The sequence below is a fragment of the Erpetoichthys calabaricus genome, chromosome 6 (genome assembly GCF_900747795.2).
Source record: "Erpetoichthys calabaricus chromosome 6, fErpCal1.3, whole genome shotgun sequence".
NCBI classification, from domain to species: domain Eukaryota; kingdom Metazoa; phylum Chordata; class Cladistia; order Polypteriformes; family Polypteridae; genus Erpetoichthys; species Erpetoichthys calabaricus.
In genome coordinates this window covers 197,965,933-197,992,486 of record NC_041399.2, presented here as the reverse complement: position 1 = coordinate 197,992,486, position 26,554 = coordinate 197,965,933, and the positions used below count along the sequence as shown (strand labels likewise).

Here is a 26,554-nt window from a genome sequence, read left to right as displayed (position 1 = left end):
ATTGTTGGCCAGGGGTTTTTCACAGTTCCCTTCCTCCTTTTTGAGAATTATAAGTTTTGCTCTTTTTGGCGTGCAAGCCATAAAGTCTATATCTTGAGGTTCTGAAAGTCAGGCCTGTTTTTTAAAAGTGAGGCTTTGTTATTTGAGTTTTGTGGAGCCCTTTAAACATAACACTTCCCTTGCATGGCCATGGGCTTAATGCTTACAGTTACTATGCCCTGATGATATGATGTGGAAATCATATGACATATTACATTATTGTTCTCTGCCTATTTAAAGTGGCAGTGTACAGCTTCTGACATCACAACCTACTGATAGTTTTGCTGTAGTTGTCTATTAAAAAATTGTGGATTGTGCAAGTTATGAACTTGAGAGGTCCCAGGCACAAATATCTCAATAATTAACTAACAAAAAATGCTCTGTGGCAAACGTAAGCTCCAAGGAGCGCAAAAGGCATAAAAGGTAATGCCTTTAATATAGGCAATCCCAAAAGCAAATAAAAGCCCAACACACAACACAAAGAATCATGGAAAAAAGAGCAAAAAGGGGCAAAAAAAATCCAATAATCACAAAAGCACAAGAATAATCACAAGAGCAACTCACCACACCACTAGCACATTCAATGAACTGCAAGGAATTGTGGGTTGTTCTCAGCTTTTATAAGGCTGAGGGTAGTCCCTTGAATGTGATAGGAAGGTGGCCCTAACTTTTTGGGGACCACCCTACAAAACACAAGGACATAAAAGAAAATACATAGGTACAAAAAACTAAATGACCAACTCCATTAATATAAACAAAGGAATCAAAAATTAACAAAAAGACATAAAAATAGCATTTGAACCCCAGCCAGGGGAGGAACTATGGCTTAAATATAACAGGGCAATTCTATTCTTAGTTTGTTACAGACATTTCAGCAACATTTTTTTGATCTTTTTTTATTGTTGTGTTGTTTAGATGAAGATATTCTTGACTTTCCAGTTTCCTGGCCCAGTTTGAATTTTTTAACTGAGGTTTTGTCTTGTCCTTTGGCTTTTTCATATCCTGGTTTAAAAATTAATCTCTGTTCTGTGAACTCCTTGTTTCTTCAAGATATTTCACAATATATCCCAGCAGTAATGAACCAAAGACAGGATCCAGCCCTTGATGCAACTTAATCTGATCGCAGCTCACACTTGTGCAAGCCCCCAGACTTCTTCACATTGGGCTAATTTATTAAATTGACATCACATATAAAATAAAATATACAAACACTCTACAGGAGACAATGGGAAGGTGGGAATCACACCAGTCTGCCTGTGTTGTATAGTTTTGTCTTTACCACTATTTTGTTCTTTGCTGTACATTATGGTGCCTTCAGCTCATTTGTCTTCTCTGGCACTTTACCAGATGTCATCTGTAATGTGCTACTGCTTTGTTGTCTTCAGTGTTATATCTGACTGACATACATTGTCCAGCCATGAAACAGGAATCTCAGTCCTTCTAAAGTTATGTTGGCCATTTTTGTTCTTCTTAACTGCAGTTTCTTTCTTCTGCAGACATTACCTCATGTGAACTGAGGAATGGTGGTTGTTCCCACATTTGTACTGAGCGAGTTGCAGGAGAGGTGGAATGCAGCTGCAGGGCAGGCTGGGAGTTGAGTGACAACCAGCGAGTATGTCAAGGTATGGCAGTTTTTTAATCGATCAGACAAACTTTATATTATATAATGTGTGTTCAAAAAACAAGCAATGTGCAAGGAAAGATTCAGCAAGGGGTGGCTAAATCTAAGACAAACAGGCTAATTGGGCGTATATATTCACATGTTACTCATGTTATGTTAAACTTGTATTTCATTAATTTCTTCAAAGTTTAAGACATTTTTCTTTGGGATTGGCTAATTTTATTGTGGTTTTAAATCATTAAGAGTTCACATTTATTTTTTTTTCTAATTATGTTTGGTTTGGGGCATATTTTATAGTTTTGTTTTTTGAAAATACTGCAAAGTCACTGTAGCTGCGTTTATCCAAAACTCCCAAAGTTCTGCAGCTCCAACTTGTAAATGGGATTCAGAAAAAACTTGACGCTTTGAAACGATTCCACAGACAAAATATCTTTGTTTTTAAAAGTTTTAGTTAAAATTCAAAGTAAAACATTTCACACAAACAAGAGAAAATTGAAATAGCAAAAAATTAGAAAAGTTCTTATTTAAGCTATATCTGGTTACATATCTAATTGTTACAAAATCACTTCTAAACGTTTCTGAACCATCTCAAAATGATGAGAAAACTGTATGACTATCCCATTTCTATATTGAAAATGGGTCTTTTAAGTCCCTGTGTACTGGGACCTACTCTAAACATCAACTGACTCAATTAACATACTGTATCTTAGTTATAGCAAGAAAGTTCTATCTCATATTAACGTACAGGGGTAAAAGGCTATATCATTCTCTATGACTATGACTAATCAAACACTAATATGAATATAACTTAACCTTAAACATTATTTTCTAAAATTGGCTCTTACAGTCACCTTGTTCTTAATTGGGCACTGCCATTTTAGGAATCTCTTGCCACAACATGTGGACTCATTGCAACAGGTGTGAGGGGCGGCTGGCAGTTCATCCATGCTAGGATGCCCAAAGGATAGAAGGATGGGAGCAGGCAGATACTTTTGGACACTGCCTCCCCCAAAACGCTAGATAGCAGCTTCCCTGGAATGTAGCCATGCCCCAGATTCCCGCAGGGCATCCTGGGACTTGGAGCTTGGTTGCTCAGCCCTGTTGGGTGTCATGGGTGCCACCAGGGGGAGCTGTAAAGGGACAGGTGGAGTCGTGTCTCATCTATAGTCCGGAAGTTTTCCCAGGTCTCGAGGACGGAAGCTCCAAAGTACTTCCGAGTTGAATAAAAGACCAGTTCTCCACCTGACCTGCAAGTGCTAGCAGGCCACATGGGCGGAAGGACAAAAGCACTTCCAGGTCAAGGACAATAAAAAGGACTACAAGTGAGTCGGAGTCAGGAGGTGTAGGGCAGAGCTTGGTTGGAGGTGTGGAGGAGAGAATTATTATTAATATTATTATTATTAGGGATGCACCGATCCCGATACCAGTATCTGGTATCGGCCTCGATACCACATTTTCTAAAGTACTCGTACTCGTTAAAAGTCCCCCAATACCGGGGACCGATACCACGGTCTGAGAAATGTCTATGTTTGAGCAGCGTGTAAGGGGTTAATCACAGGCGCCGAGTGCCCGCCCTCAGGCCCCGGCTGCAGCTCAGAACGGGGAGAAGGCGATGCGAGACATGTCAGCCGTGTCGTTGGGTTGCCACCCGTCCTTTAAAATATGGAATCGTCCCGTATTTGAGAATGAAATTGCGCGTCCCGTTTTGAATCAATACGGGACGGGTTTTGTCCCGTGTTTTTTTTATCATTTTTTTTAAAGCAGCGTCTCATGCAAATCATCCCACACGCATTTTATGAAGAGGCCTCCTTTCCTACTTTTGATTGGGTAATACGGGATGTGGCCCCCGCTGCAGTATGCGTCCCTTATTTTTTTGTATTAAAAGTGGTTACCCTAGCCGTGTGGAACTATTTCAAAGTGAATGAAGACGACAAAACAAAGGCGGACTGCAAATTGTGCTCAGCGAAATTGTCCAGAGGAGGTAGAAAATGTGGGATTCCTGCATCTCCTCCATGTTCTGGAGCCCAGATATGATGTCCCAAGCCACCGCTACATGACTGACACGGAGCTGCCTAAACTACACGACTCCGTGAAAAAACATATCCACAGCCTACTGCAAGCCTCCTCTGCGTTTAGTTTCACCACGGATATTTGGACAAGCAGTGTTAGCCCCGTGTCGCTAATTAGCCTAACCTCCCAGTGGATAGACAAGAGTTTCTTGTTTTTTTTGTTAAATTATATGACTAAAGCTGTTACCTGTAAATTTAAATCATGTTTTTATTAAGTACTCGGTATCAGCAAGTACTCGGTATCGGTGAGTACTGAAATGCAAGTACTCGTACTCGTACTCGTTTTACAAAAAAGTGGTGCATCCCTAATTATTATTGAGAATATTGTGTTCATTTAATTGCCTGTTTATTGTGAATGGGGTGCTTTGGATGCACTGTTTTTCAAGATGAAACATTAAAATACTTCTTAGTGCTTTTACCCTGTGTCCTGTGCGTGTCTGTTGGGTTTAAGGGGCATCAGCGACCCCTGGCATTTACACAGGGTATACTGTAAACTTTAGGGCAATATGTGTGACATCATTAGGGTAATGGTATTTAAATAGGTTCCACATGTCCCTCATTGTCCATGTGAATAGTTTCAAGTGTCCTGCACAGTTCCCAACTCTCAGTCCACCAGAGCACCTTTGGGATGAGGTGAAATAAAACGTTCACAACATGAATCTGTGGCCAGAAAATAAACAGCAACTGTGTGATGCTGTTGAGTGAGCATGGACCAGAGTTGCTTAGGAATGCTGACTCCATCCATTTTGTATGCACAAAGCAACTTCTACCTCGTACAACATATGTGGATCTAAAAAAGTGGCCAATTTAAATGTCCAAATGTATTTGGCCCTGCCGTCTTATTGACTGTTTCTGTGTACAGATGTGGATGAGTGTGGTGACTTCACTAATGGAGGTTGTGAGCAGCAATGTGTGAACCACCCTGGGAGCTTTAACTGCAGCTGTAATAAAGGATATGAAGTCCGGCCGGATGACCCAAGCAAATGTCAACGTAAGTCTCAGATGTTTACTTATGCTCTACAAAGTTATAGCATGCTAAATACTTAAAAATGCTTAAAACTAAGTTTCCCATCATGCTAATACTGTAATTAATAATGGTGAGAGTTCCAGAAGACATTAAAACAATCTTTGGTTTTCTGAATATAATGTAAAAATTATATAATTTCTGTACCTGAATTTAAGCTCCTTTCTTCAGTGGATGGAACCGTTCTTTTAACCTAAGGAATTATGACCCTTCTGCCTGTATTCCCCATAACATATAACTGTATATTACTAAATTAAGATACATCTGACAGTAATGTAGTAGTTACTGATGCAGCTCCTACATCTGACTCCTGGCCTATGTGTTATTTTTGTGGAGTTTACATGGTGCCCAGGTATTAGTTTTCCCTCCACAACCAAAAGATGTGAAGGAGTAAAAATATGTGCATTACTGTGCGCCACCTTATACTGGCACTCCATGCTGTTATGGCTCTGGAGTGGATTATGTGGATTTTGTGAAGAATTTATGAACATCATGATTTTTTTAATTTTGAGCAAATATTTAATTGAGAATAATTTAGAATAACAAACATGTTACATTAGGTTGAATTATATGGCAGTGATAAACAGCTAAACGTCTGCCCTGTCTTCACATTTACTCTTTTTCTTTACTGTTTCCTTCTTTCAGCCTCTGATGAAATGTGCGAAATATATGGAAGTAAGAGGATTGTGTAGGTTTTTTAACTGTAGAAACAATAGATTTGATTAGATTAGATAAACTTTTAATCCCAAGGGGAAATTTATAATAATGAAAAATCTGACTTAAATAGAAGCAGGCATTAGGAGAAGATGAGGCTGAATGTCCAACTTGAGATTATTTTTGTGATTAAACACCTGCCCAAAACACCCATGTAATATCTTTCCCTTTTTTGAGTTCATGGGGGGAAAAACTTTTAAATTATTTCATTTAACTTTAAATGCTCACTTGTTGCTGATAATAAAAATTACCTATTGGAATTAAAGAATGTTGTGCTATTTGACTGCCTGTTCCTGTTTCTAGCTGTATGTGAGCCTCCCTGTCAAAACTATGGAGTGTGTGTCGCTCCTAACACCTGTGACTGCCCGGCTGGTTACCCAGGACCAGGCTGCTCTGGTGAGTTTTGTAGTTAAGGGTTTTAAAAATGTTATATAAGGGATTATAAAAATACAATTCTTTGGACTCTTTAATATCTTATTATTAAAAAAGGAAAAAAATCATTTACAATATGCATATTCAGTATTTGTATTATTCTATGTACATATTGCCTGTGTAGTATTTGTAATTATACATACCTCCTGCTGCAGGTATGAATGGAAGTGCACCTTATAAGCAAAAGTGACATAAATAAATGCAATTTAGATTAGGAACCTGGGTAATTGGATGGGAAAAAAAACATGACGCACATTTTTCAACAGTGTCAAAGGGTTAAGTTATGCTGTAAGAACATTTATTATTTAAAACAAGTTATCAGAAGTTAATTACGATGTTGCATGCTGTGGTAGGTCGACATGGTGGTGCGGTGATTACAGCTGCTGCCTCCTAGATCCTATGACCTGGTTGCTGTCTTTATACAGATGGCACGTTCTCCGTGTCTCTGTTTTTTCCTCTAAGTGTAGAAGTTTTTTGTCTCACATCCCCAATGACATGCCTATTGGGTTAATTGGCAATCTAAGTTTTCCTTTTGTAGTGTAAGTCTCAGTGTGTATAGTGTGTATGTGACTGTACCCTGCAATGGACTGGTGACAATGTTACTTTATATTTTGCTGTGGTAAGTAGATTAAAATACACATAGACTAATACATTTTAGGAATAAAATATAACCTAATCCAAGCCCTCAAATAAAAATTAAACTATAGAGTTTAACAAATCAGCATATGACTTTTGTCAACCTGACGATTTACTGTCTTGTGTAATGAGTCAGTGATAAGATTTTATACCCCCCTCCCCAAGTACCCCATCTTATTTACAAGCACATTTTAGTTTCATTATTTTTTAAACAATGAAGAATCTTTTTTTTAATTTATTAAAATCAAGCTGTTGTTTTTCATACAAACAAGTCAAAATAACAAAACTAAATTCAATTCAACCCCCCACCCATGAGAAAGAGAGGAAGGCCAACAGCCAGAGTAAAACTTTAAGAGTATAAAAAAGGAAAGAGAATCCTTTTCACCAAATATAAAAGCTTATTCTAAAATGTCATTGATTGTTTTTAAAAAGGTTTTGATTAGATCCTCTAAATGACAATTAGTTTTTTCCCATATTAAATAGTATAGAACATCAGTTGCCCACTAACTTAAAAGAGGTGGGCTAAGATTCTTCCAGTTGAGCAAGGTAAGTTTATGTGCTAATAGTGAAGTAAAGGCAATTATGTTAATGGATTAGGAGGGATTGGGACACCAAGGCTGTCTGATAGGCATTTAAAGATTTTGGTCCAAAATGAAGTTAATTTGGGCGGCATGGTGGCGCAGTGGGTAGCGCTGCTGCCTCGCAGTTAGGGGACCCAGTTTCGCTTCCCGGTCCTCTCTGCGTGGAGTTTGCATGTTCTCCCCATGTCTGCGTTGGTTTCCTCTGGGCGTTCCAGTTTCCTCCCACAGTCCAAAGACATTCAGGTTAGTTGCATTGGCGATCCTAAATTGTCCCTAGTGTGTGCTTGGTGTGTGTGTGTGCCCTGCGGTGGGCTGGTGCCCTGCCCAGGGTTTGTTTCCTACCTTGCGCCCTGTGTTGGCTGGGACTGGCTCCAGCAGACGCCCGTGACCCTGTAGTTGGGATATAGCGGGTTGGATAATGGATGGATGGATGAAGTTAATTTGGTGCACACCCAAAACATATGGCCCAATGAGGCTGGAGCGTGACTGCAACATTTGGAAACATTTTGGACAATTTTAAATGAGACAGAGTGCTTGATAAAAGATTTTAAGTTGAATAAGTATATGCTTTGCACATATGGGGCGGCACGGTGGCGCAGTGGTAGCGCTGCTGCCTCGCAGTTAGGAGACCCGGGTTCGCTTCCCGGGTCCACCCTGTGTGGAGTTTGCATGTTCTCCCCGTGTCTGCGTGGGTTTCCTCCGGGCGCTCCGGTTTCCTCCCACAGTCCAAAGACATGCAGGTTAGGTGGATTGGTGATTCTAAATTGGCCCTAGTGTGTGCTTGGTGTGTGGGTGTGTTTGTGTGTGTCCTGCGGTAGGTTGGAACCCTGCCCAGGATTGTTTCCTGCCTTGTGCCCTGTGTTGGCTGGGATTGGCTCCAGCAGACCCCCGTGACCCTGTGTTCGGATTCAGCGGGTTAGAAAATGGATGGATGGATGGATTTGCACATATGGAGATACAATGAAATCTGTGCACGGCTGCCTTCCACTCCTTTTCTGAAATGTTGAGTAAGAGATTCTTTTCCCACTGTACTATGGGATCTTTGAAAGGGAGGGTCTTTATAATGTTTTTATATATTATAGAAATGCTATCTGAGTCCTCAAGACTGGTTAATATTTCTTCCGGAATAGAAATAGGTGGGAGGTGAGGAAAATTGGGCAGATTTTGTATAGCAAAGTATTTTTTATATGAAAGCAGATTCACTGTATTTTTGTTATAGCAGAAATTATTTCATATCATCTCAAGTCATCATTTTGTTTTTCTTCAATTTCTATCATTTTGTGAATAGTTTATTTATGGTTGCTAACATGTTGCTATGCACGGATGGCCAGAGGTGTCACCATGGAGACAGTATAATCTTTAGCAAACTTCCTTGTTGTTTAAGATTATGGATCCAATGAATATTTAGTAGGGTTCTTCGTGATTTAGTGTTCCTGGTTTTTTGATGTTGATTTAGTTTTGTGTTTTAAACTTGACAGGATAAATATTGAACCCATTTTCCTTACCACATCTCTTCTTGTGTACCCTTTTCCTCATATCTGCCAGTTTCCACCAATTTTGGTTGTTTGTTCTCTCTGTCTGTGTTCATGTTAAGCTTTCTGTTATTTATGTTCTATATAATAATTCTGTTTCCTTTAATATATTTTGTTTCAGCGTCCTGCTCTCCTCCTTGTGCTCATGGAGGCACATGCATGCGGTGGAACACTTGTCTTTGCACAGCTGGCTGGACAGGTCCTGGTTGCCACAATGGTAAAGAGTTTTAGTAATTTTGTACCTAAAAGGAAAAAAGTGATACAATGCATAGCAGCTTTTGTATCAAAACTTCATATTAAATATCTCATATCTGTTGTAATTATGTATTATATGAAAGAGATGAAAAAAATAAATTATGTAACACAAACATAAAATGGTACATACAAACAAGTAATAAATACCATATGGAAAATAAAACACAGTGTATGTTACACAGCTGATTTAAATGGCAATATAAAAGTTTTGTTTGAATATGTTCTGTGGAAGTGAGATGTCGCTAATGAAGTCGGAGCATGAAGCATAGGTGAAAAGATCCAAGGTGATCACACAGAGACAAGAAAGGGAAGATGAATGCAGAGTTTAGAGAAGGACTTGGGAGTTTTAGTTATGTGGAATAAAAAGAACAGAATAATTTAATGTAGAAGTGGACCATGATGGAGATGGAGGGGATAAATCTAAGAATATGAAAGAATGGATCTCACCTCAAAGGATGCCCAGGACCATAAAGTGTGGTTATTAAATTCCAGTGGTGATGATTACAATGTTGTTGTTTTATATTAGTTTTTTTTATTTTGAGATATACTGTATTAAGCTATATTAAGAACACCAATATTATATTAAGCATACAGATTCCAAAATAGCAATAAGTTAGATTTTAAAGTGTTCTCATTCATCATCCAGTAATGAAGTATTTAATCCAAAGTTCTTACACAATAATTCTTACATGCAGGCTGTTAAATCATAGATTTACATTCATTAAATTGAAATTAAATCCTTTCAGCTGAATTTGAAATCAAACACTAAAAGAATCTATATATTGGAAAGGGATGTTTAGCCTCAATGTTAAATATTTTATATCTGACAAATATCTGATTGTTTTCCACCAGCGATCTGTGAACTTCCTTGTGCCAATGGAGGCCGCTGCATTGCTCCAGACACCTGCCAGTGTCCATCTGACTACACTGGGGCCCTCAGTGCCTGACACGTACGTCATTCTTCAGTTGCCATTACTAATATACAGCTTTACGAATTTACCTTTCACATATTACTTTTATCTTTATTGATTGATACTAAGAGAACAAAATACCAAATTCAAGTAATCTAATATACATTTGTGAGACCAGATAACTACTGTAACAAAATCAAAAATCAAAAAAGTAAACTGAAGTCTCAGCATGAAAGAAACTTTGAATTTTGAAATGTTGAAGATTCATTGCTTTACATTTAATTATAGATTAGTTTGACATTAACAGACACCTTTCTTTACAGCCATGTGCACCCCACCTTGCCTAAATGGAGGTCAGTGCATTGACGTGAACAAGTGTATTTGTCCTAAAGGCTGGCAAGGAGCTCGCTGCCAAACAGGTAAGCAGCATCACTAATTGGTGGTTCTTAACTAGACCCCACATGAGTAGGGGGTGTTTGTCAGTGGGATTTTCTGACAGACCAGTATCCTGCCCAGGGTCTAATGCTGCTCAGATAGGCTTCAGCCCCCATGAACCTGACCTAGCATAAGTAGATCTGAGAATGTTACATTGTTACAATCTATACTAATAAAAGGCAAAGCCCTCACTGACTCACTCACTCACTCATCACTAATTCTCCAACTTCCCATGTAGGTGGAAGGCTGAAATTTGGCAGGCTCATTCCTTACAGCTTACTTACAAAAGTTAGGTAGGTTTCATTATGAAATTCAAAGCGTAACGGTCATAACTGGAACCTATTTTCTGTCCATATACTGTAATGGACTGTAGCTCGCGTAGACTGCGTATCGCGTCATCACGCCTCCCACCTAATCACGTGAACTGACTGTGAAGGAGAAAGGACGGCCTTATATGGCGTTCGTTTATAAAACAGCGGACAGGCTGGGTAAAGCAGCTTCACAAAAAAAACAGATCCTTAACAAATTATTATTGGTATATTTTCCCTCAATTTAAAAGGTTTTCTTTTCTTCTTAATTAAAATTTAAAAGCAATACTTCACCGCTGCGAAGCCCCTCTAGCGCTGACGTCCGAGGTTCGATTCCCGTAAGCGAGTGCAGTGAGTGTGTACGCCTGATGAGCCAAGAATTAGGGCAAAACACGTGTTGCGTACTCTTTGCATTATTTGACAGTAAACTATTTTCAACCATTCTATGATCTGCTTCTCACAACTGTAGGCACCGTGGCTGATGTTAGCTGACTTGCTGGCCAACCATAGGTAACCACCCATAAAATCAGATTGTGATTCAGACTACAAATGCCGTGAATGTAATTACACCGATCTACATGCTGTCAAATACACGAACCACACGCCGTGGGGCAATGTTAGGGGCTTCGCCTCTAGCACTGACGTCCGAGGTTTGATTCCCGTAAGCGAGTGCAGTGAGTGTGTATGCCTAATGAGCAAAGAATTAGGGCGAAACACGTGTCGCGTACTCTTTGCATTATTTGACAGTAAACTATTTTCAACCATTCTATGATCTGCTTCTCACAACTGAAGGCACCGTGGCGAATGTTAGCCGACTTGCTGGCCAACCATAAGCGTTACCTGGTAGGTAACCACCCATACAATCAGATTGTGATTCAGACTACGAATGCCGTGAATTTATATATATATATATGTGAATGTATGTATGTATGTATGTATATATGTATGTCTATATATATATATATATATATATATATATATATATATATATATATGTGCATATGTATATATATATATGTATATATATGTACATATGTATATATTTATATGTATATATATGTACATATGTATGTATATATATATATATATGTAGATGTGTAAATTTGTATATGTATATATATGTATATGTGGATATGTAGATATGTATATATATGTATATATGTATATGTACTGTATATATATGTTTACATAACCTCTTTAACACACTAATTCTCCGCTGCGAAGCACGGGTATTTTGCTAGTAATCCATAAAATTGGTGAAATCTGTGGAGATTAAAGCAGTCCAAATAAATAATCTATAAAATAAGGTTAAAAATCCCAAGACAGTCCTTTTCCTTTTAAAGCCCGAGTCCCAGTGCCTGATCTTGCAGTAACAGGAGACACCTGCCGAGATGTGTGGGCAAACTTTATTTCCTGGCTTGAATCCACATTGCCAGGCCTGCTGCATCCATGGGGTAGCATGCCAAGCCACACACCTCTCTCCCGCCCCAACCCCTCGGCGTCCACGGAAGACACCACATAATGGATCACTCCTACTCCCCAGCATAGTTCAATAGGACTGCCCCTTCTTCAGCCCCAGGCTCTTTACCCTGTGGCTCAGCCACAAGCACCTGCCTCCATCCTACTTTAACACAGCCTCTCTTTCTTCTGCCTTTTGCTCCTTCTTTCTTCTTTACCCTTTGTTCTCTTCTTTGCCTTTCCTTCTGATCTCTCTCCCTTTTCCCTTCCATGTAGGCTATCTCTATATGGTCTGATCGGATGCAGACATGACCCCCCACTCTGAGGGGTAAAAGCGGCACCTGACTGATCCTCTCACATTCATATGTGAATGCGTGATCAACCAAGCACCACAATCAACCCTGGAGAAGCTCTGTCATGTGCACAGATGCACCCGTTCTGAACCTGCATGCTCTTGTAAATAATTATTTGGGGTGGGTGGGATTCGACAAAACTACAGGTGTTTTTTGTCTTTATTTATATAGAAATTAAAACTATGAGTAATGAAAGCCTTAATTAAATCAAACTATATATTGCAATAGGTTGCAGGTAAAATGTGTCATCAACACCCTCAGGCAGTGTAAGAGTTAAATATTAAAGGCTAATGGCAATATCTTTTCTCTAAAGTAATCTGGAAGGCCACCAATATTTACAAAAGCAGCGTTTAGAAATGAGCCAAGTAAATATGAGATGGACACTACTGGGGCCAGAAGGAAGCAAAATATTTCTTAGATCATAAGGGTGGAAATGTAATTATGTCCATTAGGAGATTATTTGTGCCCATTAAGTGCAAGAAAATGTTGATAGAATTTACAAGTCAAGGTAATGGTGGAAATTAAACCCATTAGGAACTTATCATAGTTTATTATGCATTAGAAAATATGGGTGACTAAGCTGAAACACATGAATGTAGGAGTCAGAGAATGATGAGAAACGTATACAGAGTGAGGTAATATCATGATAAGAAATTGTATTAAAATGAGGTACCACCAAACTATCGGCACTCACTTTATTGAACTGGGTGAGCTTTGTGCTGTATACAATAAAGTCTAAATTCTGATCGCTCATCCAGAAACTCTGCATGTTTTATTCTAAGAAGGCACAAGTCTTTCTCCACATCATTTACAGTATATTAATAACAATTTTTTTTTGTTAGTGTCGCTACCCCTTAGTTCAGAAGATCTGGATTTGGTACCCAGCCTAGTCATTGTCTCTGTGGATTTTGCATGTTCTACCTGTGTCTATGTAGGATTGTGTTACTGATTACTTTGTTTCCTCCCATTTCCCAAAATTATTATGTTTTAGATTAACTCAAAACTAGCAAGCTTGAATGTATGTGCACACATCTCTTCTATGATGGACTAGAATTCGTACCAGAATTAGTTCCTAACGTACAGTACATCCAGTTCTGCTAGAAAATACTTTAAGTTGATATCAGTATAGTATGATGGATGAACATAGAAAATGTTTTAATGAAAGAAAAGTCTTTTTGACTAACATAGCTTACCATTTCCTATTTTCTTAACATTAGGATAATATTATTGAGTCAAAATATTAAGATCACCACTCTCATTACACTGCCTGGTAACTTGTTCAACATATTCAAAGTTCTTGTGCAAATATTTGGTGGCAGCATCTCTTTCTTCACTGACCTAATCTGTCTTCTGTGTTTTGTTTCAGAGCCTGTCCTGTGTGAGAAGAAGTGCAAGAACGGAGGTGTCTGCATGGGCTACAATAGATGCCTTTGTGAAAGTGGATTTACAGGAGATCTGTGCGAAACAGGTGAGCACATCCATAATAGTGAAAGCTGAATGAGTTTAGATTATAGCCGGTACAGTGTACTAGTGGTTAAGGCAAATTAGATCGAGGTGGGAAGAAATGTGTATGTATATAGTATGTGATAGGGGGCTCCGCCCCCTGCTCACTTCGCTCACCCACCCCCGGGTTTGGTTTACCGGATATACAATTTAAAGAGATTGTTATTTTCAAGGGAATTGTTACATATGCATTATTTTCACTTTTACATTAAAACATTTGTAAAAACAATATTTGTCTTTTATTTCCGGCCCCGGGCGTGGTTAAATCTCTTTCTCGCGGGACGTATAACACTGCTCGTGTTGTGAAGGGGGGAGCTGAACGCACGCTAAGGAGATGTAGTCGGACCAGCTGCTGTCGAGCTGCATGTTCTGCTTGTCGTGCTGTGCGTCGATCATTTAAAAGCCTGTACAGCAGCTGTCCTTCTGCCACTTTGCGTCTCTGCCACTCACCTTGTGAAGGGGTGGGCTCAATGCACGCTAAGGAGATGCAGTCGGACCAGCTGCTGTCTTGCTGCTGCTGCTGGCGAGCTGCATGTTCTGCTTGTCATGCTGCGCGTCAATCATTTAAAAGCCTGTACAGCAGCTGTCCTTTTGCCACTTTGCGTCTCTGCCGCTCGCGTTGTGAAAGGGTGGGCTCAATGCACGCTAAGGAGATGCAGTCGGACCAGCTGCTGTCTTGCTGCTGTTGCTGATGAGCTGCGTGTTCTGCTTGTCATTGTTTTAAGAGCTGGGAGCACACGAAGTGTGTCTGCCAAAAGAATTCCAACAACTGCTAGGTTAGATGTCCGTGAACTTGTTTTAAATTGTTTGCAAGTAGGGCGTGATGTGCAAAAGTCACCGTCTCACGGGTCTTGCTTCCTAAGGTTGTAATATCTAGTCTCCTGTGATGTCAAAGTGCCTCTCCGAGATGATCACGTCTCGATCGCTTCGCTCGCCCACCCTCTCCCCCCTAGGAGCGCACTACATTACAGCCACTTCGCATCTCTGCCGCTCGCATTGTGAAGGGGGGGAGCTGAACACACGCTAAGGAGAAGCGGACAGATCAGCTACTGGCTTTGTACTGCTACTGCCAAGGTGCGTGTTCTGTTTGTCGCACTGCGCATCGATCATTTAAAAGCCTGTACAGCAGCTGTCCTGTTGTCTCACTGCCTTGTCTTGTGGGACTTTAAAGTGTCTTCCAAGATTTTTTTTTTATAATAACGAGAGATACTGTATATACAATTAATATAGTGAGCTGGTTTACTAGGGTGAGAAGCTCAGTCATTCAGGAGAGCCTCAGAGTAGAGTTGCTGGTCCTCTCGGTCGAGAAGAACCAGTTGACATGGTTTTGGCATGGCATAAAGATGCCCCCTAGGCGGCTCCCCCTAGAGCTACTCCAGGCATATCCCACTTAGTGAAGACCATGCAGTAGACTCAGGGTATGCTGGGGGATATCTCTTGGCTGTCTTAGAAATGTCTGAGAATTTCCCAGGAAGAGCTTGAATCTATAGCTGAGGGCAGGCATATCAGGGTTGATTTGCTTGGACTGCTACCACTACGACCCTCACCAGGAAAAGGAAGTAAGAAGATTAAGATGAAATAAGTTGGTTCACTGTGAAAGTTTGAATAATGTTTTGAAGTACAGAAGAATACTGCAGAAAGGCGTGCTTTACATAACTGAGAAGCTGTTTTAAGAGAAGGAACATCAGACATTATTTTTCAGCAAGACCTGGTCCTGCATACACTGCAAAACTGGTCAGAATTAGGGTAGGGGATAAAAGCCTTACGGCACGCATTGGTACACTTTTTCCAGTTATAATTAAATTATTTTATAGGGGATGATCAATAGTTTGAAGCCATCAAGGATAAGTGAGACTGTATAATATTGACTCTTCTTTCTGTAAAAACTTTCTGCAAGTTTATTTAAAAGGCTTCAATGTTTAAGGACATCCAAGGCAAGCTACCCCATAAGAAGTTATTTAATCTATTTGTTTAATTTCCTGACCATAGGTTTATTGTTAAAAACCATAGTAAACTTTTAAGACTTAAGTGCCATGAAATAGTATGCACTATATAAAATAATTTATGTTGTGCCTCATCCTCATCCACTCTACATTTATACAATGTAAATTCATTTTGTATTTATACTTCCCTTATTCAGATAATATTCAAATGCATTTCACTACCAGGAAATTTTTGTCTCCCTGGATTTCCACTTACTTGTATTTGCTCTTTTGTTACCTCCATTAATGCTAATGCTGTTGATCTTCTAAGTTAATTTTTGGATAAAGTAAAAATTCACATTCATTTACATCTGATAGGATTAATTTTAATATTATGCCTGATAATAAACTGTTAGCTGATATTCAATGCTTGTGATCAAAACTGCTCTTATGTAGCTGTAGTATTCCTCAGTGGAAGAAGAGCACATTGATTGATCGATTATGAAAGTGAACTTTGTTGTTATGTGTACTCAGATCAGGTCAGGTCATGTTGGTGAGCATGCACCGGTACAGGGTGTTGCCACACCCACCACACAAGGAAACAGCGTGGGATCTCACTTGGTAACCCCCCCAGGCAGACACACAATCTAGTCCCACCCTCCGGAAATTACCATCTATCTGCCACAGTCAGGTGTTGCAGTACATGGGCATCCTGTTGGCCTAGTCCAGCCAATCAGGTCCTCAACAATGATGATCCTGCAAGCCATCTCACCCTTGGGGAATCACACCACATGGCCGTAGTGCTGTAACTGATGCTTCCTCACAATACAGGTAATGTGCCTCATTCGAGATTCCATGAGCAACCGTTCATTCAACATTCAAAATTTGGAAGGGAAGTGACCAACCTGTATAAACCCAGAAAATAATCATTAATCCAGCAGAGAGAATATAAAATCGTAGAGCACTTTACATTAACTTTAATATTAATTCACCAACATACTTATATAATATATATATATATATATATATATATATATATATATATATATATATATATATATATATATATATATATATATATATATATATATATATATATATATATATATATATATATTATATATATATATGGGCGGCATGGTGGCGCAGTGGGTAGCGCTGCTGCCTCGCAGTTGGGAGACCTGGGGACCCGGGTTCGCTTCCCGGGTCCTCCCTGCGTGGAGTTTGCATGTTCTCCCCATGTCTGCGTGGGTTTCCTCCGGGCGCTCCGGTTTCCTCCCACAGTCCAAAGACATGCTGGTTAGGTGGATTGGCGATTCTAACTTGGCCCTAGTGTGTGCATGGTGTATGGGTGTGTTTGTGTGTGTCCTGCGGTGGGTTGGCACCCTGCCCGGGATTGGTTCCTGCCTTGTGCCCTGTGTTGGCTGGGATTGGCTACAGCAGACCCCCGTGACCCTGTGTTCGGATTCAGCGGGTTGGACAATGGATGGATGGATGGATGGATATATATATATATATATATATATACACACACTGTGTGCACAATTATTATTATTATTAATTTTATTATGAAACAAATACAGTGCCATCAGTCAATCCAAAATGTTGTTAGATAGATAGATAGATAGATCTTTATTGTTAAAGCTGAAACCTGAATCTTATGCAAAGGAAATGTGAGTATGAACATTATCAGGGGAATACACGTGTGTGCACAATTATTAGGCAACTATTAGTGTGCAGAATTATTATGCAGCTAAATCAAAAACTTACCTTTTCCCGATCACCCTTGTTTATTTTCATCTGTTAAAGTGAGAATAATAATCAAAACAACACATAATTTCCAAATAAACATTTCTGGCATGAAAAAAAAAGTCAGTGACCAATATAGCCACCCTTCTTTTCAATAACAGCCATAAGCCTTTCATTCTTGGAATCTGTTAGTTTCTTGATCTGTTGCCGATCAACTTTTTGTGCAGCAGCAACCACAGCCTCCCAGACACAGTTCAGGGAAGTGTACTGTTTTCCTTCCCTGTAAATCTCCTAGTTAAGAAGGGCCCACAAGTTCTCAATAGGGTTTAGGTCAGGTGAGGAAGGGGGCCATGTTATTATTCTGTCATCGTTAAGGCCTTTACTAGCTAGCCACGCAGTGGAGTACTTTGATGCATGTGATGGAGCATTGTCCTGCATAAAAAGCATGGTCCTCTTGAAAGATGCTGACTTTTTCCTGTACCACTGCTTGAAGAAAGTATCTTCTAAAAAACTGACAGTAGGTTTGGGAGTTGAATTTGAGTCCATCTTCAACCCGAAAAGGTCCAGCTAGCTCATCTTTAATAATACCGGCCCATACCAGTACCCCACCTCCACCTTCCTGCCATCTGAGTCAAAGTGGAGCTCTGTGCCCGTTACTGATTCAGCCACAGGCCCATCCATCTGGTCCATCAAGTGTCACTCACATCTCATCAGTCCATAAAACCTTCGAAAAATCTGTCTTCAGATACTCCTTGGCCCAGTCTTGATGTTTCAGTTTATGTGTCTTGTTCAGTGGTGGTTGGGTTTCAGCTTTCCTTACCTTGGCCATGTCTCTGAGCACTGAACACCTTGTACTTCTAGGCACTACAGGTAGGTTGCAGTCCTGGAATATGACAGCACTAGAGGATAACGGGTTCCTGGTTGCTTCATGTTTGATTCTTCTCAAATCTGTGGCAGTTAATTTGCATCTTTTTTTCTCAACACGTTTTTTGTGACCCTGTTGACTATTTGCAACAAAACGTTTGATGGTTCTATGATCATGCCCCAATATCTTAGCAATTTGGAGAGTGCCGAATCCCTCTGAAAGACTTTTTACAATTTTTGACTTTTCAGAATCAGTTAAATCTCTTTTTTGGCCCATTTTGCCTAGGGAAAAGAAGCTGCCTAATAATTATGCACACCTTGATATACTGTAGGGTGTTGGTCTCCTTAGGCCACACCCTCCCTCATTACACAAATATATATCACCTGACATGCTTAAATCAAATAAGCATTCAAGTCTATACAGCTTGGAGATGGAATATATGCATGAAAATTATGATATGGTCAAAATACTCACTTGCCTAATAATTGCCTAATTTTTATATATATATATATATATAAAAACCCTGTGGTGGGCTGGCGCCCTGCCCGTGGTTTGTTTCCTGCCTTGTACTCTGTGTTGGCTGGGATTGGCTCCAGCAGACCCCCGTGACCCTGTAGTTAGGATATAGCGGGTTGGATAATGGATGGATGGATGGATATAAAAACCTCTGACATGATGATTGTGTGTGAACAGTTTTTATACTTACAACTTTGTATTTTTATTGTCCTTTCTTTATATAACTTTATTATAAAGTTAAAATCTGCATTTGTATTAAAATTCTACAAATTTGTCCCGCAGCTATAATAGAGCCCTGTATCCCTCCCTGTCAGCATGGAGCCACCTGCCAGCAGTTCAACAGATGCCAGTGCCCCAAAGGAACAACAGGACACCGTTGTGAGAGGCTGTGAGTACAAAAGGCTGTCAAGAATTTCAATAATTGTCCATTCGTCTACCCATTTACTGAGCCCACTTAATTCATTGAGACCAGAACCTATTTCCAGGAGCACCTGCTGCAAAGCACAAATCAACCCTGGATCTACCTAATTTGCATGTCTTCCAGATATTTGAAACACGTAAGGTATGTGGACAAAATTGGTGCAAGCACAGAGAGCATGTGTAATGTCCTATTGGATTTTGACAACGCCATGACGTGAAACCAGGACTGTGAAGCTATGAGGCAGCAAAGCAAATTACTATGCATCCTGTTATTGAACACTTTTTAAATTACTGAAATTCACACTTATTCGACCAGAGACAGTTTAGACCTAACCTCAACATATTTGGGATGTGGGGAAGAAAACTGGAAAGACATGGACGAAAAGCACATGTAGATAAAGAGAGATCATGCAAACCCCACAATAGATACTGATAGGGCATATGATGTGGACTGTGAACTGTGGAAAAGCAGTGCTAAGCACTGCACCACCATGCTACCCTTTAGTAGATGTGTATATTTTAATGTGAACATATCACACATGTTCATACAGAGACAGAAAATGGTGACTGGGTTCATGTACAATAAAAGCCATCTTAACTTGATCAGTGGCCTGTTTACAAGTTTCTGATTTGATGAATCCTGGAAAAAAAGCCACATACTATACGATAAATATATGTAAGAAGGAGACAAGCCAGTGCTTTTTAACACAGAAGAAAGTGTCAGAAAACATTCAAAGGAAAAAGCTTTTAATAAATGATTCAGAGAAGGAGACACATCTCCATAATAAGATATTCATCTCTCTTCGATGACATTCATGTCCCACATACGTAGTATTTAAGAACCTTAAAGTCAACATCTCTTTTCATGCCAAAATCTTGAATGCAACCCTTCTGGCACAATGTCATCATTATAAAAGGCACACTCCCTTTAATTCCAAAGATCACGGGGGTAAAAGTTCAGCACCAGGCATTTCCTAGTAATCCAAAACTGTGGATAATTCATTAAAACTTTATGTGATTTTGTTTCAGAATCCCTTGGCATTGGTAAGAGGCTTTTTGGCTCTGATTTTGACTTCAGTTTAGGAGTTTTTTATAGTTTTTAAATGCGGATTTTGCTCTCCTGCAACTTCTGATTTTTTTGCCAGTGTTTTGTAGAATGAAGTTTGGCTTCAAAAAAGCAGGCCATCTTGCTTATACTGCAACCCAGATGAACTGCTAAGGCCTTCTTCTGGCTATTAAGATTTTTTTTTCTGCCTTTTCCTTCTTGCAGAACAGATTAAAAAACAGATAAACAAATGTTAACTATTATATCTGTAGTGAAAATGCATGGACAGTGTCATCTACAAGGACTGTTTTGAAAAACTCACCACACTTCAGTTATATGTGGTAATTCAGGGTTCTTTCTGTGTATGCTTTATCCTTTATCTTTGTTTTGAGATCCTCCTGCTACCCAACTCACTAGTTCATACCTGCTTTCAGCATCTCATGGTGAAGACTGAAATATTAATCATTTTATGGAAGATGTTGCAAAGTGATACTTTTAGATGTGCATAATTTTCCTATTCGCATACAATCTGTTGTTTAGTTAAATTTAGTTAAATTTTCACACATTAATGTAAGTTTACTTGAATTTCAGTTTAAAATCAAAGAAGAGAAATTGACTCAGACACATTTGGCACAGGGTGGGTTAAAAAAGGGGGGAACTCTTTTGTAAATGAGGGATGTAAAGTACACTAAAACAATAAGAGAGGCTCTGAAAATAAATGGATGCTTTGTTTGGTAACAATAAACAATTGTGGCAGTGTGGCTGTATGTAAAATGCAGTCAATATTCCAGGTGAATTAGACTATGCAGGTTTGAAAATGGATGGGTTCAAAAAGTGGATGGATGTTAACGATATTTCAAATGTGTTACTGTCTCTGTTGTTATATTTTCAGCACCTGCCCTATTGTAACCACCACTGTTAGTACAGCCCGTGCAGTACGTCATGGCGTGAGAGAGAGTTATGTGGAGCGGTGCGGTCCCCTCGGAGTCCGATTGTGCACCAAGTACAGGTACAGTAGTAACTACCATTTGGTGGGAGGTCCTGAGACAATCATAAAATATATAAGACTTGGTGAAACAGTTGACAATGCTTGCAAAAAATGAAGCAGAGGAAAAAAATGTTAAAATGCAGGTTTTCATTAAGTAATCATTATAATTCCAATGATTGTATACATACAGTAATTTAACTGAAACATTCCCATGAGTTTGTGGATAATAGCCATTCAGAAAAGAGAAGCGCATACCTTAAAGTTTGTTCATTAAGAAAGGACCAGTTAGTATTTATCACAGCCTCTCTTCATAATACAGTGATCTCAACTAGCCTCTTGACTCTAAACTCCATATCAGAGTGAGGACTTTAACACTAAAATTACCAAAGCCTACAAAAAAATTCATAAATCTATCCCACCTTAAATCCCTTCGCACCTCTTTTGTCTTGTAAATGTGTCAATAAGCAGCAAGCAGCCTACTATCACATACCCCCACCGCCACACAGTTTTCTCAGCTCAAGTCTGTTTACCTGCGTGTCAGTTGCTTAGAGTTGTATAGAGTGAGAAGTCAAGCAAAATTACACCTTTTATAAATACTATTTGTTATTTGGAACACGTGCATTTCATGTGTGTTCCGTGTCTATAACAATCTATGTTGTTCCCACACTGTAAAGTCACAAGTAGACTGCAGAGCTTCCTGTGTTTGATCGACACAGGAATGCTCAAAAAATACATGTGTAATGCCTCAAAAAGTGCACGCTGACACTTTAGTACTCAAGCAATGGTGCGAGAATGCAGTCAGACTTCTGTTTTGGGTACATACACCATCCAGATCTAAACACTAGCGTGGAGAATCGCTCATGTACTGATGAGTCTATAGCTGCAGGTGGAAGCTGCCGTTGCTGTGCTTTGTATATAAGAGCGAGATCGAATGTTATTTACCTTGATTTATTTACTTCTCTTCCTACAGCGTACAAGTCACAAGTAGACTGCAGAGCTTCCCGTGTACATATACAAAGTACAACAAAAGTGCGACACTCATTCTTTCTCCGATGTAGAACTCTCGTCATCATCTGAGTTCACCTCTGTTATAGGACATCTTTATGTGAAAACAGCAGTATCAGATCGGGGGAAGCGTTATGATTATTACCCATAAAGCAATTAATTCTAGAACACAAATTAAACAAATATGACATGCCAGGGGTTGGCAGCTCACATTTACTCAGAGTGGCTCTGCAATCCCCAGTGTGAGTTTCATTTTTTAAAGTACGGACCACTTTATGTTCCAGTTGTTTGCCCCTTCTACGACTCTATACAGCACATACAGTAAATAAAACCTAATCTATACTGTATATGTATATAAGCCGATGTCCATCAGTCTGGCAGCTACACTCTGTTGAGCGTATTCAGCAATAACACTTCATTTTGTAACGCATGTAGTAATAAAAATGCATTATATTTTTCATTCCAACAGATGGCACATTACTTAAATTAGTTGCTGTTGAGAATCTTAAACCAAATTCTGTTTAATTGAAGAAACAAACTGACATTATAATGAAAAAAATATATAGAATATAAAAAAGAATGATAGAGGAGGTACTAATCTCATTGGAGTCCATTGAACATGTTGGTGATCTGTCTGTGTTAATGTAGCAAAATGACAGCAGGTGTAAACCATGTAAATAAATAACAAATTTCATTAACAACTGTAAAACGGAATGCTGGGCTGCAGGTCATGTGACTGATGCTCCCACGGTCAGACTGTCAGCCACATCCCTCTGTGTCACAGTCATTGGGTTCCAAATGGATAAGCACTTCCTCTGTCATTATTTCTTATTTCCTAGATTTTTCTATTTAAAATTCCATTTTATTAGATTATTGTTTCAGTTTTGTACATCATCTGTTGGAATGTAAAATTTTATTAAAACACGCAACAAATGCATTGGAATGGGTGTATGTTGGGAATGACAGTCTTGAGTGAACACGTCATGACTGACAGTGTAAATATTGTGGGACTGCAGCTCCATTTTGTTGAATTCATTTCAATTAGATGACACTCATGTACTTACATTTAAGCTCTATACCAGCAGTCCTCATTTATCATGAGCTGGCCAAGCTAGTTACAGATACTCATATATTTCATATTTCAGATATAGATTAGAGTATACTTTGTCATAGATGTGTATCATTCTGTTTATTGTTTTTTCCCCACAGAATCAATCAGGCTCGTGTGTATGTGCAAGCATACAAGGTAGGCTACAAAATCCATTGTCCGCAGTGATCCTGTGAAGGGTCCTGCATGGCACATTTTCCATGGTTCTCTCGTGGATGGACTATATACTGTCTTTAAAAGCCAAAATATCAACCGTCAAGAGAAAGCGTTCTGCCGGGCAAATGCTGAACAAGATGCCATTCAACTTGAAGACAGCCAGGCCACATCCTACTTTCACTACTGCTCATCAGTCTCCAGGGGTTACATCTTTTAGAATCACTCCTTAATATTTTTATCATGATACCCCAGATCTTCTTCTTTTAGAAGTCTGTTAAGACAATGAACATGCATCTTAGATATTGGGCTAATTTAACTTTCAATTCAGCTAAGTTTTAGTCAAGTTGATGTGTTTGTTTTTTCATACACCTGCTTTGTAATTTTTATTTTTTTACATCTACAGCATTGTTTTGATATTGTGTTTTCTAATATTTATATCTTATCTTACTTGACAAATGCCAGCAATCATGCCTTGAAATAAATGGTACTGCTGCTACTGTAAGAGACAATTTTTATTAATGTGTTGTTTCTGACCACTAATGCTATGTGGCACCCTTGATGAGATGGCTGACTACACTACCCATGTTCTGTGGCTGTGCCTCTTGCTTTGCATGAGTATGTCCCCAAACATACATGAGTACACGTGTAACAGACACCAAAAGACTGCCTCCAGATATGTATGTGTGTAATAAACAATTTCATAATTTGTGATTTTTCAATAACATAAACATATAAATTGAATAGTGAGATTGAAACATATAACCCAAAAAACTTGTAATACAGATGTCATAATTCAAAAGGTGAAGTGAGTAAGTAAATTAATTCCTTGACCTATGTATAAGCAACATCATATGTCACGAGGGGAAAAGGTAATGGACAGTGCAGGAGGTGACTGAGCTACCTGGCCGTTAAGGAGAATGCCTTCTTACCCAAATGGGAGGCCAGAGTAGAATGATAAACGGATTACCTAGTGGGACAGAAAGATAACTTTGTTTCTGGCTGGTATAATATAGTGGATGGACCAGCAGAAGCCAAGAGTCAATAGCTGTTCCATCCCCAATACGCAAGGTGGCAGTAGTCCACGTATGGCAGCTTAGTCAGGACACCCCCAAGGGTACTTGAAAGTTGGAGTCTGGAAGTGCAGCCCTGTTGGGAGCCCCTGGGTACTGATAGAGGGCACTGTCGGGGGGCTAGGGGGGGGCTCCCTACTTTCTTTATGGCCCAGAAGTGCTACCACAGACACATGGCATAGCACTGGAGTCAGTCCCGGGTCCATCTTAAAAGGGAGCCCGCTGCCTCACATCAATGAGTCAAGGTCGGTAGGTAGCCAGCAGCACTCAATGGGAGAAAGACAGGAGGAAGAATTGGTTTATTTATTGTGATTGTGCAACTGGTCTTGGAAAGGTGATTGTGAAAACATGTTAAGGATAAATAAATATCTGCTATTTAATCCTAATAGTGTGTTGGATATTTAGTATCTTGGGTTTGGGGCTCAGTTGCAACCAATTACAAGTCTGATTGCTTGCAGATTAAAACTGTTTTGTAGTCTTGTAGTCCTTGACTTCACACTCCTATAGTGTCTGCCTGATGTCAAGCATTAGTTTTAGTAGACTGTATCGAGAGTGAGTGATGTTCTTTATAATGTTGTGAGTCCTCCTGATGACTGGCATGGTAAATGTTTTCCAGAGATGCAAGTGCTGTTCCTGAAATGGTTTTGGCATGCAGAGCAGTTACTAAACCAGACTATAAAAGCTACCAAGGATTCTGGCTGGCATGTCAAATTTCCTTAGCCTTCTCACGAGGTACAAATGCTGTTAAGATTTCTTTATCAAATGAATAATGTTAATGGACCAGGTTGCATTCTCAATAATACAGTATAAACACGGAGACATTTAACGTTTTTCACTCTCACGTCACCTCTGATGCATCAATGCAGAGTGTCGTTCTTTGTTTTCAGTAGTAGCACTCCCACTCTGGGGATATGGGAGGGCTTTAGCCAGGTGGGAGGGAACTGGATTCTACAACTGCTGATAAGATCTGCCACATCATAACACCAATGAAGAACTTTATCACATGTATGTACTGTAGAATGTCCTTAGGAGAATGCTGGCTGGTCAGCCATTTACTTTAGCCATAACAAGGGGGCTCCGCCCCCTGCTCGCTTCGCTCGCCTACCCCCGGCGTTTTGAACCCGTGCCCGCTGGGCAGCCACGTGTGAGGATGACGCATGTTTAATACGGAGCGTTCGCCCGTGTCACTCTGGGGCCCCCCACTGTTAATACGGAGCTCCGTCCGTACCATTATGCGGTGCATTGTGGACTACTGCGGAGCCCATAGTGTTTACCGTTTCAGTTTGTATCTCGGTCAGTGGAGCTTTTGTTTTTGAAGCTTTTGAATTCCGGTCTTCATTATCTGTAACCTGCTGTCCATGTGTTTGGCCCCCTCGTTTAACCTGTTTATGACGTTTTACTTTGCTTTCTACTCTGTCTTTCATTTCTGATCTCACTTTATTCTGCTTTTGTAGGACCATGGTAAATATATTTTCCCTTTTTCGAGTAATAATTTTCATTTGTTTGCGATACTGTGATGTTTATCGTACTGTTAATAATGCATCACTGTGTATTGTAATGTGATTCACCTATGCTGTATAGTTTGGACGTGAGAGGATGACGTATATTTAATACGGAGCGTTCGCCTGTGTCACTCTGGGTCTCCCCACTGTTACTACGAAGCTCTTTCCGAACTATTATGCGGTGCATTGTGGAGCACTGCAGACTCTGTAGCGTTTCCCGTTTCACTTCGTATCTTGTTTAGTCGAGCTCTTTCTTTTTGGAGCAGCGCCTGCCTGGTCTGCGGCATTTCAGACGCACGTTGTAGGCGCCTGTGCTCATTAATTATATCCAGGCAGG

General features: G+C 39.7%; 2 protein-coding genes across 2 annotated transcripts in view; both read left to right on the top strand.

Moving 5' to 3' along the window:
• LOC114653783 (latent-transforming growth factor beta-binding protein 4-like) overlaps positions 1-25,101 on the top strand; it is an 86,555-nt gene extending 61,454 nt beyond the window's left edge. Inside the window, exons 13-22 of the mRNA XM_028804292.2 lie at positions 1,536-1,661; positions 4,592-4,720; positions 5,771-5,863; positions 8,770-8,865; positions 9,756-9,853; positions 10,138-10,233; positions 13,735-13,836; positions 19,206-19,311; positions 21,281-21,397; positions 23,591-25,101. Of these exons, the coding sequence (XP_028660125.2) occupies positions 1,536-1,661; positions 4,592-4,720; positions 5,771-5,863; positions 8,770-8,865; positions 9,756-9,850 (539 nt within the window). The 3' untranslated portion in view covers positions 9,851-9,853; positions 10,138-10,233; positions 13,735-13,836; ... (1 more) ...; positions 21,281-21,397; positions 23,591-25,101. The remainder of the gene's footprint in view (positions 1-1,535; positions 1,662-4,591; positions 4,721-5,770; positions 5,864-8,769; positions 8,866-9,755; positions 9,854-10,137; positions 10,234-13,734; positions 13,837-19,205; positions 19,312-21,280; positions 21,398-23,590) is intronic.
• LOC114653992 (alanine aminotransferase 2-like) overlaps positions 1-26,554 on the top strand; it is a 493,749-nt gene that overhangs the window by 395,028 nt on the left and 72,167 nt on the right. The gene's annotated exons all lie outside the window — the stretch shown is intronic.